The sequence below is a fragment of the Gymnoscopelus microlampas genome (genome assembly GCF_963454915.1).
Source record: "Gymnoscopelus microlampas genome assembly, chromosome: 24".
In the NCBI taxonomy this organism is placed as follows: domain Eukaryota; kingdom Metazoa; phylum Chordata; class Actinopteri; order Myctophiformes; family Myctophidae; genus Gymnoscopelus; species Gymnoscopelus microlampas.
In genome coordinates, this window is record NC_139961.1 from 8,554,534 (window position 1) to 8,566,623 (window position 12,090).

At 42.7% G+C, this 12,090-nt stretch overlaps 1 protein-coding gene across 3 annotated transcripts in view; it reads right to left on the minus strand.

Moving 5' to 3' along the window:
• LOC311040342 (ATP-dependent RNA helicase DDX3X-like) overlaps positions 1 to 11,850 on the minus strand; it is a 44,142-nt gene extending 32,292 nt beyond the window's left edge. For 2 of the 3 annotated variants that reach the window (XM_084050569.1, XM_084050567.1), the window contains exons 1-3: positions 11,663 to 11,850; positions 7,082 to 7,133; positions 1,960 to 2,019 (exon numbers count right to left, since the gene is read on the minus strand). In XM_084050569.1, the coding sequence (XP_083906695.1) occupies positions 1,960 to 2,019; positions 7,082 to 7,133; positions 11,663 to 11,707 (157 nt within the window). In that variant the 5' untranslated portion in view covers positions 11,708 to 11,850. The remainder of the gene's footprint in view (positions 1 to 1,959; positions 2,020 to 7,081; positions 7,134 to 11,662) is intronic. The other variant, XM_084050568.1, reaches the window with a different exon arrangement.
• Between the last annotated feature and the right edge of the window lie 240 nt (positions 11,851 to 12,090).

The window sequence follows — 12,090 nt, forward strand, 5'->3', positions numbered from 1 at the left end:
TATTATGTTTTTTTCCCAAATGCATATTCTAGACTTTTCTAAATAACCCATTAAGACCTGGAACGCATCTGTGTTCACTTAAGATTTCTTTGGCTATTCAAAAATAGCAGATATACAAGCTCATAGCGCGGCACCGAGTGCCGCGCTATGAGCTTGTAGATCTGCTATTTTTGAAAAATCTTAAAAAAAAAAAAAAAAAAAAGATTTTTTAAAGAATCGCCTCAGGTCTTAATGGGATAACCTCGTCACAAAAGGTTCAGAAACGTAACTTCGGTCGATTATTTCTCCCCTTCCAATAATACCAATTGGTATTGTATGGCATGAGAAACACAGCAAAACGTGTGGGTCGTGCCCCCCAAACATTTGCCACAATACCCCCCAATAGCTTCTGTTGGCAATCACTCTCGTTTTGAGCGACCTGCCGCATGGGTCCTGCAACATTAACATCTGTCTGTGGCACTATAGTGCAAATCTTGCCTGTAAAACTCTAGAAGAAAGCCTGTGGTTCTTCAGTGAAGCAAAAGGTGAGGAAACGGTCGACTTAATCAAAATAATAATTTTAGTCCCCACTCCGTGGGGTGTTTTGTCACTGTGTGTGTGTGTGTGTGTGTGTGTGTGTGTGTGTGTGTGTGTGTGTGTGTGTGTGTGTGTGTGTGTGTGTGTGTGTATATATATGCACATACGTGAAATGTATCCTCTGCATTCACCCATCCTATATCAACTAGGAGCAGTGAGCAGCCATTCTACGGCGCTCGGGGAGCAAGAGTCTTGCTCTGGGGTTAAGAGTCTTGCTCAGAACACCCATCGACACAGTGCTGCCCAGGCGGGCTCACTAACTACTCAGCTATGGTCCTTCTTGGGGTAATATCTACCTTTGACTTCACCAGGCAGTCTCACAGGACTCGGTCCTAAGTTTGGAAATGGTACCCAGGGCTGACATCAAATAATGCTGCCACTCTGAGTAACAGAACACCAGCTTCCACTTGCCCCATTGCACAGGCCTTACCCTGAAGGGAGAAGCGTGGCATCTTTCCACGGGGGAAGTGTTGCTGCTTGGAGCATAAACACTAACTCAACAAAGTTGCAGGACCCATGCTCAGGTGCCAGTCACACACCTGTGAGTGGCAGGTCGGTGAAAACGAAATGTTTGGGGGGGCGCTGCCTACACGTTTAGCTGTGTTGCCCAGTCCACGATCCTTACAAGTTATACCTCGTTGTAAAAAGGGTATAAAAAACAATACCAATTGGTATTACTGAAGGGGATAAATAATCGACCGAAATTAAAGTTTGCATACTTTTTTGTGAGGAGTTTATTTAGCTCATTTCTTTTAATGAGCGATGGGTCGGTACTAAAAAACTATGTAAAAACACCAAATGGCTGCAATCACACTGAAGGACTTCCCCGGGGACTGCAGTGACACAACTACCAATTCACAAGAATGAATAAAGATGCGTTTTCACCGACAGCAGTGGAAGAATACATGGATTTTATTAAGATGACTGAATTCGATTATGTAGATCATTATTTATCATCAACGCTGCTTACAGCATTGCTGACAACTCCTAAACTAAACCTAAACCCTAGGCTGGTCGTGCAATCGATTCCTAACACCAAAGATGAGAAAACGTCGACGTAACTTGTTTCGTGTGATGCAAGTCATCTTTATTCGTGCTCATTGAGCGCGAAGTGGTTCGATTCACAACACACGTCGATAAGCCCGTTTGCACCGTCACTGTGTGCAGATGCAGACGGCAAAACTGTCCTTTCGCCGTCTGCATCTGCTAATTAACTGCCCTATCTGATGGGGGCTCTCGACTCTCAATTATCTTTTTTTTCAGAGACGCAATTTGTTTCGACCAGTAAGGTCGTCAGTCTGACGAGATGCCGGTGACACTAGTTTCAGTCGCTGCTAATGGGCTGACCTCAAGGCGGATGGCTTAATACATAAATTAACTTACAGGTGGACCCAGGAGCAATGGCGTAGCCACCCTGTCTGCCGGCTGAAAACACATTTCCTGCTGGGAGAAAGAGAAGAGTTTTCACTTATTCGGCCATTCATCTTCATGTCCGGTGGCAGTCTGTCTCTCGCTGGCCATCAGTTGCCCCTTGCATCTGGCATGGAGGGGTTAGCGACCAACAGAACTAACCATGTCTGTTAGAAAACACATTCCTAATCCTAATTTTAAATGAGAAAATCGCAGATCTATAAGCTTACAGCGTGTCGCCACGTGGCGACACATTGTGAGCTTATAGAGCGTCGCAGTTCCCGCCCACTTCCAGTTGCCGGAAGTAAATACTCAATGCATTTTTCCCATTGACTTTTCCGAAAATATTTATATCAATGAATTTAAGCCTAGAATCAAGCCATCCAGGATTCCGGTGAATCATGACCATAAAACGTTTGATTCTGTGAAAAAACTTTTTTGAAAACGGCAAAACAAAGGGTATTTATTAAACATAGTATATCATATCATTAAATATAAATTTTTTAAAAAATCACAGAAAAAAAGGTTTTATGGTCATGATTCACCAGAATCCTGGATGGCTTCATTCTAGGCTTAAATTCATTGATATAAATATTTTTGGAAAAGTCAATGGGAAAAATGCATTGAGCATTTACTTCCGGCACCCGGATTTTGCGCAACTGCGATGCTCTATAGACAGGCTATTTCCGCCATGCGGTAAAGTATCAAATATGGCTTAGCCCATTAACCCATTGAGACCTGAAGCCGATTCTACATGTCTCCTAAATCTCAACAGTTTTATGAAAAACGTATGTTTCTATATCAGTGGTGCTCAATCTTTTTCATGTCAAGGACCCCCAAAATTAAATGTACTTAGCCGCGGACCCCCATCAAAATATTTTGTTCCAGGGACCCCCCAGATGCAAAGATTTGAGTTAAAAATGTTCGCTTTAAAAATATATATATTCAAAGATTTGCACACATTTTCACGATTTTTCAAAAATAGCAGATCTACAAGCTCGTAGCGCGGCACTCGGTGCCGCGCTATGAGCTTGTATATCTGCTATTTTTGAATAGCCTAAAGTGTAAAATAACGCTTTTTAGCTCAAATCTAAAAATGACACAGTTCCAGGTCTTAATGGGTTAAGACCTGGAACGCATCCGTGTCACTTTAAATGTCTTTGGCTATAATTCAAAAATAGCAGATACACAAGCTCATGAGCTTGTAGATCTGCTATCTTTGAAAAATCGTGCGAAAAAAAAATATATATATATTTTTTCAAAAAAACGTTTAGAAAACATTTTTAAGAATCGCCTCAGGTCTTCATGGGTTAACTGGTCAACAAGTCAAGAGGGGTTGTTCTGCACATGCATGCAAGCATGAAGCTCTCCAGGAGGTCCCTCTGCCTTACGGTACGAATGAAATATTCGCATCCCGTTCACTTGCGTTCGGTGCCAGGGAGCTTTTCCCGGCTGCGAAAAGCAAATGTTCATCACGTGCCTTAGTTCTCGTCGAGTTCAACGTTGTTGGAATTCGTCTCTGCAATGTCGAGGAGCCAAAAAAAAAACTGTTCTACTTTCTTAACCCATTAACTCATTCACTGCCAGAATTATTCTGGCCGCGTTTGAACACTGCCATATTTTTCATTGAAAAAAAAAAGTACTCAGGAGCCGAGATACAGAATTTTTAAGTTTTAAGTTAACAAGGAAGTGGATGGGAGTCTATATCTTCGAAAAATCATATCTCCTTGGTCTTTGGGTCAAAAAAAAAAAAAAAAATCAAAAAAAAAAAAAAAAATTAAAAAAAATTTTTTTAATTTTTTATTTTTTTTAAAAAGTCGTTTTAGTCGTTCTTGGCAGGCATGGCTTATGGACAGAAGTCGTTTTAGTCGTTCTAGGCAGTATATGAGTTAAGACCGGGACAAGCAGCTGTGTCATTTTTAGATTTGAGCTAAAAAGCATTATTTTACACTTTGGCTATTCAAAAATTGTGAACATTTGCGTAAATCTTTGAATATATATATATACTTTTTAAAGCTAACATTTGTAACTCAAATCTTTGCTTCTGGGGGGGGTCCCTGGAACAAACGATTTTGATATGGGGCTCCACGGCCAAATACATATTCATTTTGGGGGTCCATGACATGAAAAGGTTTGAGAACCACTGACATAGTAACATACGTTTTTTTTCTTCAAAAAACTGTTAATCGGCCTCAGGTCTTAATGGGTTAAGCATGGGCATAAATGGCCAAACGATACCATCTAAGTCACGGGGAGGACCATGCATCTACAACCACACCAGAGAGACGCAAAACGTTCGCCATCGGCGCGCGCTGACCACTTCCCTTCATTCGCCTATGTGTGACTGGAGCGACACGGACGTCACATCTCTGAACGGTACTACCAACTAGCCCAAATTCACATCTGTCTTCTGTCACAGATAAAGCGCCTTCTGCAGATGCAGCTTGACCCTAAAGCCTAATTTATGCTATGTAGAACGATGCCGGTCGCTTGCCTAAAAATAACGGATCTCATCGCTTTTTTTTTAGCCCCAGCGACCGCAGCGTCGTTCTACGTGGCATAAACTAGGCTTTACTCACCATTTTTGGAGGCATCGTTGTTCCATATGTGTGGAGGAATGTATCGCCCTGGAGAGATACGGAGAGAGGGTGTCTAGGACCGGACACATATGCCAAAAGCATTCTCACTTCCCAAGTCGTCACTTTGTTTCGACACGTGGTCAGGGGTATCTGTCAGGTCCGAAGTGGATGCCGTGGCCAGCCTTTGGCTGGATTAACCATGTTGACCAAGACGGATCATAACCGATTCCAGCCCTCAGTATGCTTTAGGGGTGTGCCGATTAGGGGTGTGCCGATATATAGTCCCGCGATATATCGCGATACGTTTTCGTGACTATATGTATCGCTTTTTTTGCAATAATAATAATGCAAAAACAGAAGTATTTATTTGCATTTACTTTTTCCCCCCCTCCCCATATATTTTCATAATAAAAAAGTGCCATATATCGTATCGATATCGTGAGCCCAATATCGTATCGTGAAATTAGTGTATCGGCACACCCCTAGTGTGCTTACCAAGTTGACTAGGACGGATCGGCCCTCAGTATGCGAACTGAGTCAGCAGAAGTGGACCTCGCACTGCTTGACGCTGGCCACTCACTTGGGGCTCAACTGACATCGTAACTGAATTTGTTTTGAACACCCTTTCAGTGTTTGTTTGTTTTTTACGGCAACATCGCCTTGTTCTCAATCAAGTATCATGCATGCCGTCGTCAATCAAGTCGCATGACTCGGATTACCCCTGAACGTTGTAAAGTGACGCTAAAGGGGGCACCCAGTGCGTTGACCTAGTGACGCCAAGGGGGGTCCTCGACTCCTGACCAGGCGTCCGTACATGACGAGTTGGGAGTGGAAACGTGTTGGGATATGCAAGAACTAGCCACAGCACTCGCAGCGCTGTTCATCTAAAAACCCCATCACAGCTGGACACTGCAGCACGAAGCATGTGGAATAAGTCCGTTTCAAAAGACTGCATTCAAGCCAAAGCCCAAAATGATGTCATAACTTTGAGCCCGAGTTATAGGCTACTTAGTTAGTACGTACGGCGCAGATCTCACGCACTGAAAATAGTTAGTTATTTATTTACAGTCAGTGACACTAATATAAGTATAAATCAGGCTTTAGTAACGTTATTATCATCACTCATAACCGACAGCACTATGTGTCTGTATGACTCTGCTATTCACGATGTATAAGCTATAAGCTTACATTTGAAAATGATTATGAACCAGAATGCCCCCGGTAGCCCCAGAAACCCCACCTGGGCGGGTGGTGTCGTAGGTGATGTGTATCTGCTTTCCAAAAGAAACTCTCCGTGAGGCTACGCTATGCTTTTTCTTGTGTTTTCGGCGGAAATAGCTGCAAGCGCTGCTGACAAGACAGTTCCGGCACACGGGCCATTTCAAGCGATGCCGATTAGAGACGTACCGATGGCGTTCATCGTTTCCGTCCCAACGCCATTTTGCCGATACCCATAACTTGTGTTCCGAGTACCGAACGATACCAGAGTGTAACATAACCCAATAAGACCTGGAACGCATCTGTGTCACTTTAGATTTCTTTGGCTATTCAAAAATAGCAGATATACAAGCTCATAGCGCGGCACCGAGTGCCGCGCTATGAGCTTGTAGATCTGCTATTTTTGAAAAATCGTGGAAATAATCTTCTTATTAATATTTTTTTTCCGAAAACTTGATTTTTTTTTTTAGAAGCGGCCTCAGGTCTTAATGGGTTAAAAAGGAATCAAGGACAGTGGTTCTGAAAGTGGGGTCTAGGGACTCTCGGGGTGCCTTGAGGAAGGGGGGGTTCCAAATGGACACTTTACAGGTCTGTAACACTGAGAGTGTACTGATGGAACCAAATGGACCCGCATGGGGGTCCTTGCCATTTTAAAGTTTGAGAACCACTGATCTAGGAATAAATAAAAATCCCATTAATAAGTGTTAAAGCTACATGTTAGTAAAATAATAATGTTAAAATAGTACAGTAAGGGTATAAAACAAATCGTGCAGCATCAACTGAAGCATTCAAAATATCACTGTAAATCAGGGGTTTTCAACCTTTTTCATGCCATGTACCCCTAATTTGATACAAATTTGGCGGCGGAACACCAGGGACCCCCAGAAGCAAAGATTTTAGTTAAAATGTTCGCTTAAAAAAAAGCATATATATATATATTCAAAGATCACAAATGTTCAAGATTTTTCAAAAATAGCCAAAGCTAAGTGGTTAAAAATGATTGTGACGCTATGTTAACTAATTTTGCTGGGGACCCCCCTGGTACTCCCTCAAGGACCACCCACCGGTGGTCCCCCCCGGACCACTGGTTGAAAACCACTGCTGTAAATGAAATATCGTCACGTGATGAATTGCATGGCATATGGGAATGTGGCATAATAGGCCGGCACAGATCGCAGATACCGATAACAGCATTTTAGGCAGCATCGGCAGCTCTTCCCGCCCGACACCGGTATGGGCGTGTGTGGGGGGGAAAAGCTCCCACGCCGATGTGTGAATGATACTTTGGGAGTACTTACGGCCGGTGCCACCGCCCTGCCCATCCACCGCGCTCAAGTCTAGGACAGCCAGCTGCAGAAAAGAAAACGAACAGAGAAACACAAATATCACCGAATGCACAGTCTCTGTCTCGATCCATCAAGAAAAGCGTACTTCCGTTTTAGTCAATGTTATGACATTTTACGTGACGATCGATTGATTGTCACACAAGTAATTGCGATCAATTGTGTTTCTTTCAAAACGTACATTTCTGTTTAGATTTTAGGCTTTGAAGTTGCACAGGACAGATATGACAAATAACCTAAATAGGCTATACAAAGAAATGACTGGTACATTTAACCCATTAAGACCTGAGGCCCATTCTAAAAATGTTTTCTAAAATCCTAACAGTTTTTTGGAAAAAAACAAACAAACATATTTTTCACGATTTTTTCAAAAATAGCAGATCTACAAGCTCATAGCGCACCAGATCCAGCGACAGCCTGAATTGTCTGACCAAATATTTATTCGAGAATGGGAATGCAATGCATTTTACATTAATATTATTCATTTGCGACAAAAAGACTCTACTACATTCACCCTTATCACTCACTCAGGTACTCGTCGGTGTAGACATTCTGCCAAACTTCTGAGTGTGTGCGTGACTTTTTGGGAGTGCGTGCGTGTGTGTGTGTGTGTGTGTGTGTGTGTGTGTGTGTGTGTGTGTGTGTGTGTGTGTGTGTGTGTGTGTGTGTGTGTGTGTGTGTGTGTGTGTGTGTGTGTGTGTGTGTGTCTGTGGGCATCTCGTCGCTGAGGAACCACAAGGTTTCCTGTCAGCTGCTGATTTCGTCAGGAAATAAACGTGGACTCATGTACAATGTTTATGTCACCACGTGAAAAGCTCCATTACCTGTAACTAACAATATGTGACGCATATTAAATGTGTATATGTGGGGGACACTTTCACCACGTTTTTATTCCGGGGGGGGGGGGACACAAGTTACATGGCCACAGGTCAGTTATGACTCAACAAGCAGCCAGACAGCAGGCTGCATGCCGTGTTGCCATGTCTGCTTATTATGAGCGTCTTTGGGCTTGCTTTTCTGTAAAGTTGCTTGTAAATGTTGCTAGCTGGACGGTTGCTGTTTTTTGGGGCTTGTTTCTCAAGTGTAGTAGCCTACTTTGGGCTTGCTTCCTAAATGTTTTTTAAACCCAGTGGTTCTCGTACATTTTCATGTCAAGGACCCCCAAATTAAAAGGTATTTTTCCACGGACCCCCCCTTCCGTCCGTCTGTCTGAAAATATGTTGTGCCAGGGACCACCTCAGTACCACATTTGTGTTGTTAAAATGTTTCCAAAAAATATTCAAAATAGCAAATAGCAGATATTATAGATAGGCTATTTTCCATTTTCAAATATAGGTTTAAAGTGCTCATGTGTGGCCTATTAGTCCTTATGTGGGGCTTGTTTTCATATCCCTGGTTTGCTTATTTCTCTCGCAAAATCTGGCAACACTGGGCTGCACGTCTCACTTCGTCCCATCCGTGTTGCGTAGTGTGTGTGTGTGTGTGTGTGTGTGTGTGTGTGTGTGTGTGTGTGTGTGTGTGTGTGTGTGTGTGTGTGTGTGTGTGTGTGTGCCGCGCGCGCGCGCGCCCATACATACACACACAGTAAGATATACGAGTGCATATATAACGTGACGGCCACATCACTTTAGTAGCGACACAGTGGTACGGCAGAGCATATAGACGCAGCTTTATCGCTCCGTGTCTCTGCAGATGGTCGCCTGACGTTATCAGTGACGCAGAACAAAATGACCCTTTTTTTCCCCTCCTCCTTTTCATTAGGCTTCAACCGGTAAACCAGGCGATCTTATTCATTCCCAAAATAACATTAACATCGTGCAGACCGACGCCCAACTAACGGCAACAAAAACAACCAGCAACGAGGCCAAAAGCGCCGCATTGATGTGTGGAAGCGTCCATTTTATCGCCATCACACCACAACAAACGCAGTCAGCTGTGTGCTCGGCGGTGCGCTGGGTTCATGCCACAGCGCCGCCCGTCATCAACACTAAACAATATTCACTCAATATTATCAGAGCAAAAAAAAAAAATCAACCCCATTACATTTAGTTTGAGTCGGTTCCACAGTTAAATATTGTGAAAGGCTATTTTCACAATGTTGGCCTCTTTCTTATGTAATATTTGCCAATTTGGTATTAAAAAGGTCTTATATCTTAAGTCATTAAATTGTCACTCGAAATGTGCAGATACCCTGTATACACCATTACACTTATCCTGTAACTAACTGTATGTTTGTTTACTGTTGAGTGAGAAAAACAATATGTTGCACGTTAAAGGACGACTTCAGCCATTTTCAACCCATCTTCATATAATTGGTCTTCACTAATGCTCGTGACAACCAGTGACGTCATTGATGGGGACACCCAAGCTAACAGAAACTGCGGGGATTTCTATTCCTGGAGAGTTAGCATGCTAAATTGAAATCTTGTTTAAACAGAAGAGGAAAAAAAACACCTAACGATGATGTCACTGGTAGGCAGGTTTCTGACGTGTTCAGAATTCCTACTCTGAGACACAGAGTAAATAAAATAAAAAATAAATTGTACTAGTTTATCATGAGCAATAATGAGGACTAATTATCGGTGGTAAAAGTACCAATACTGCAATATAAAAATACTCTGTTACTAGTAAAAGTCCAGAATTAAAAATGTACTTGAGTAAAAGTACAAAGGTATCGGCATCAAAATGTACTTAAAGTACCAAAAGTAAAATTACTAAATATTTTAAAATAGCAGATCTACAAGCTCACAATGCGTCACGATGCGACGCGTTGTGAGATTGTAGATAGGCTATTTTCAAATAGCCTATGTATAAAATAGGGCTAAAGTGGTTAATGTATATTTTATAATATCATAATTTATATCTGAAAAGTAACTAAAATTTTCAAATAATTGTAGTGGAGTAAAAGCACAATATTTGCCTCTGAGATGTAGTGGAGTAGAAGTGAAAGTATTGGAAATTGTAAATACTCAAGTAAAGTACAAATACCTAAATTATACCTAATACCTAGTTATATGAAGACAGAATGGGTGATGTTGTCTTTAAAGCTGATCATCTGTAGCCTGGCGGCTTTAGCGCCACAATAATGGAGTCAGTGCAACAAAATGAAACTTCAGGCTGAGTGGGTGTCAGGCTGAATCATCTGGGGACCCCCCCGACCCCCCCCCCCCCCCCCAAATAATTTGGGGGTCCCCTAGTTTGAAAATCACCGATCTACACCCGTGGTTATCAAACTTTTACATGTTAAGGATCCCCCAGTTTGACATGCATTAGGCTACGGAGTACGGACCCCCATTTAATGGGACCCCAATTTATATCATAAAATCAATGTTAATTTAACTCTTGCGAGTGTACAAATGCACACTCACAGAGTTACAGACCCATAAGGGTCCATTTGGTTACATTTACACACTCTGAGTTACAGACCCATAAGGGTCCATTTGATTACATTTATACACTCACGGAGTTACAGACCCATATGGGTCCATTTGGTTCCATTTGTACACTCTGAGTTACAGACCCATAAGGGTCCATTTGATTCCTATATCCATCATTTAGCTGGGGACCCCATGGAACTCCCTCAAGGACCCCTGGGGGGGGGGTCCCCGGACCCCACTTTGAGAATCAATGGTCTAGTTCACATTAACCACACGACGCACACGCTGTGTGAAGCTTTGCCAACACTACCCAGCCCTCCCGCCCGCCGCCGGGCATTCCCGGCCACACAACCCAGCGCACCCCACGGCGTGAGCCGAGCTGAGCACCATAACGATGCGTTAGCAGTAGCACCACCACTGCTAGCTAGCTAGCTTAGCTTCGTCGCAGCTAAACGTGCTACAACCAGTGGTGGGAAAAAAAAGTACTTGCATTTCTTTTACTTAAGTATAAGTATCGATACTGCAACGTGGGAACCGCTCCGTTAACAAATGAAAGTCCGGAATTTAAAATGTACTTGAGTAAAAGTATTGGTATCCAAATGTACTTAAAAGTACCAAAAGTAGAGAGTCCTTAATATGCAGAATGTCCCCCATTTCACAAGTTTTCAAATGTATAAGAATCTCTTGAAAATAGCAGATCTACAAGCTCACAATGAGCTTGTAGATCTGCTATTTACAAATGGCAGAAATGCGTATATATATATAGGGCTGAAGTGAGTAATGTATGTTTTGTAATAACAATCAAAATCTCCACAGAGTTTAATTAATTAATAGTGGTGTTAAAGTACAATATTTGCCTCTTGAGATGTAGTGGGAGTAGCAAAGTAAAACAATACATTTAGAGTAAAGTAAAACAATAAATACAATATTAAAAAAAACTCAAATCAGTACTTAAGTACAAGTACTTGAGTAAATGTACTTAAGTTACTTTACACCACTGGCTTACAATCAGGCTAAAAAAGAAAAAGCTAAGCTAAAACTAAGCTAAGCTAACCGGTACAGTGAGACGGTAGGTATGGGGCATTTAAAGCCCCTCTATGTCGGTCGCTCGGTGGGGTGTTTTCGGAGGGAGGGGGGTGGGGGTCCGGTCGGTCCTCACCTGCTGCTCCAGACCGTGGACATTCTCGACGGCCACATGACTCATAACTAATGGATATGGAGGAAAAATGATGTCGGCCGCGCGAGGAAACGATGTCTTTGTGTTGTTTTAGCCGTTAGGTCTGTGTGTTAGCCGTTGGGTGGTGGAGGAGGACGGTAACGCACGGCGCTCGCGCTGCTGCTGCTAGCTGAGCTGTGGGCTGGCTGTGTGTGTGTGCGGATCCTTCCGCCGCTCCGCTCGCGCTGCCTGCAGCTAGCTGTGTGTCCTTCCGCTCCACTCGCGCCCGATGACAACTAGTCCCCACGTTTACTTTAGTCCCAATCCAGTCAATCGACTCTAATCGAGGTTTTAATTTAATTCAATTATGTTTTACTTGTAATGTGTTTTTTTTTATGTTTATTTTTTAACTGTCGAAATCAAGCCCCCAG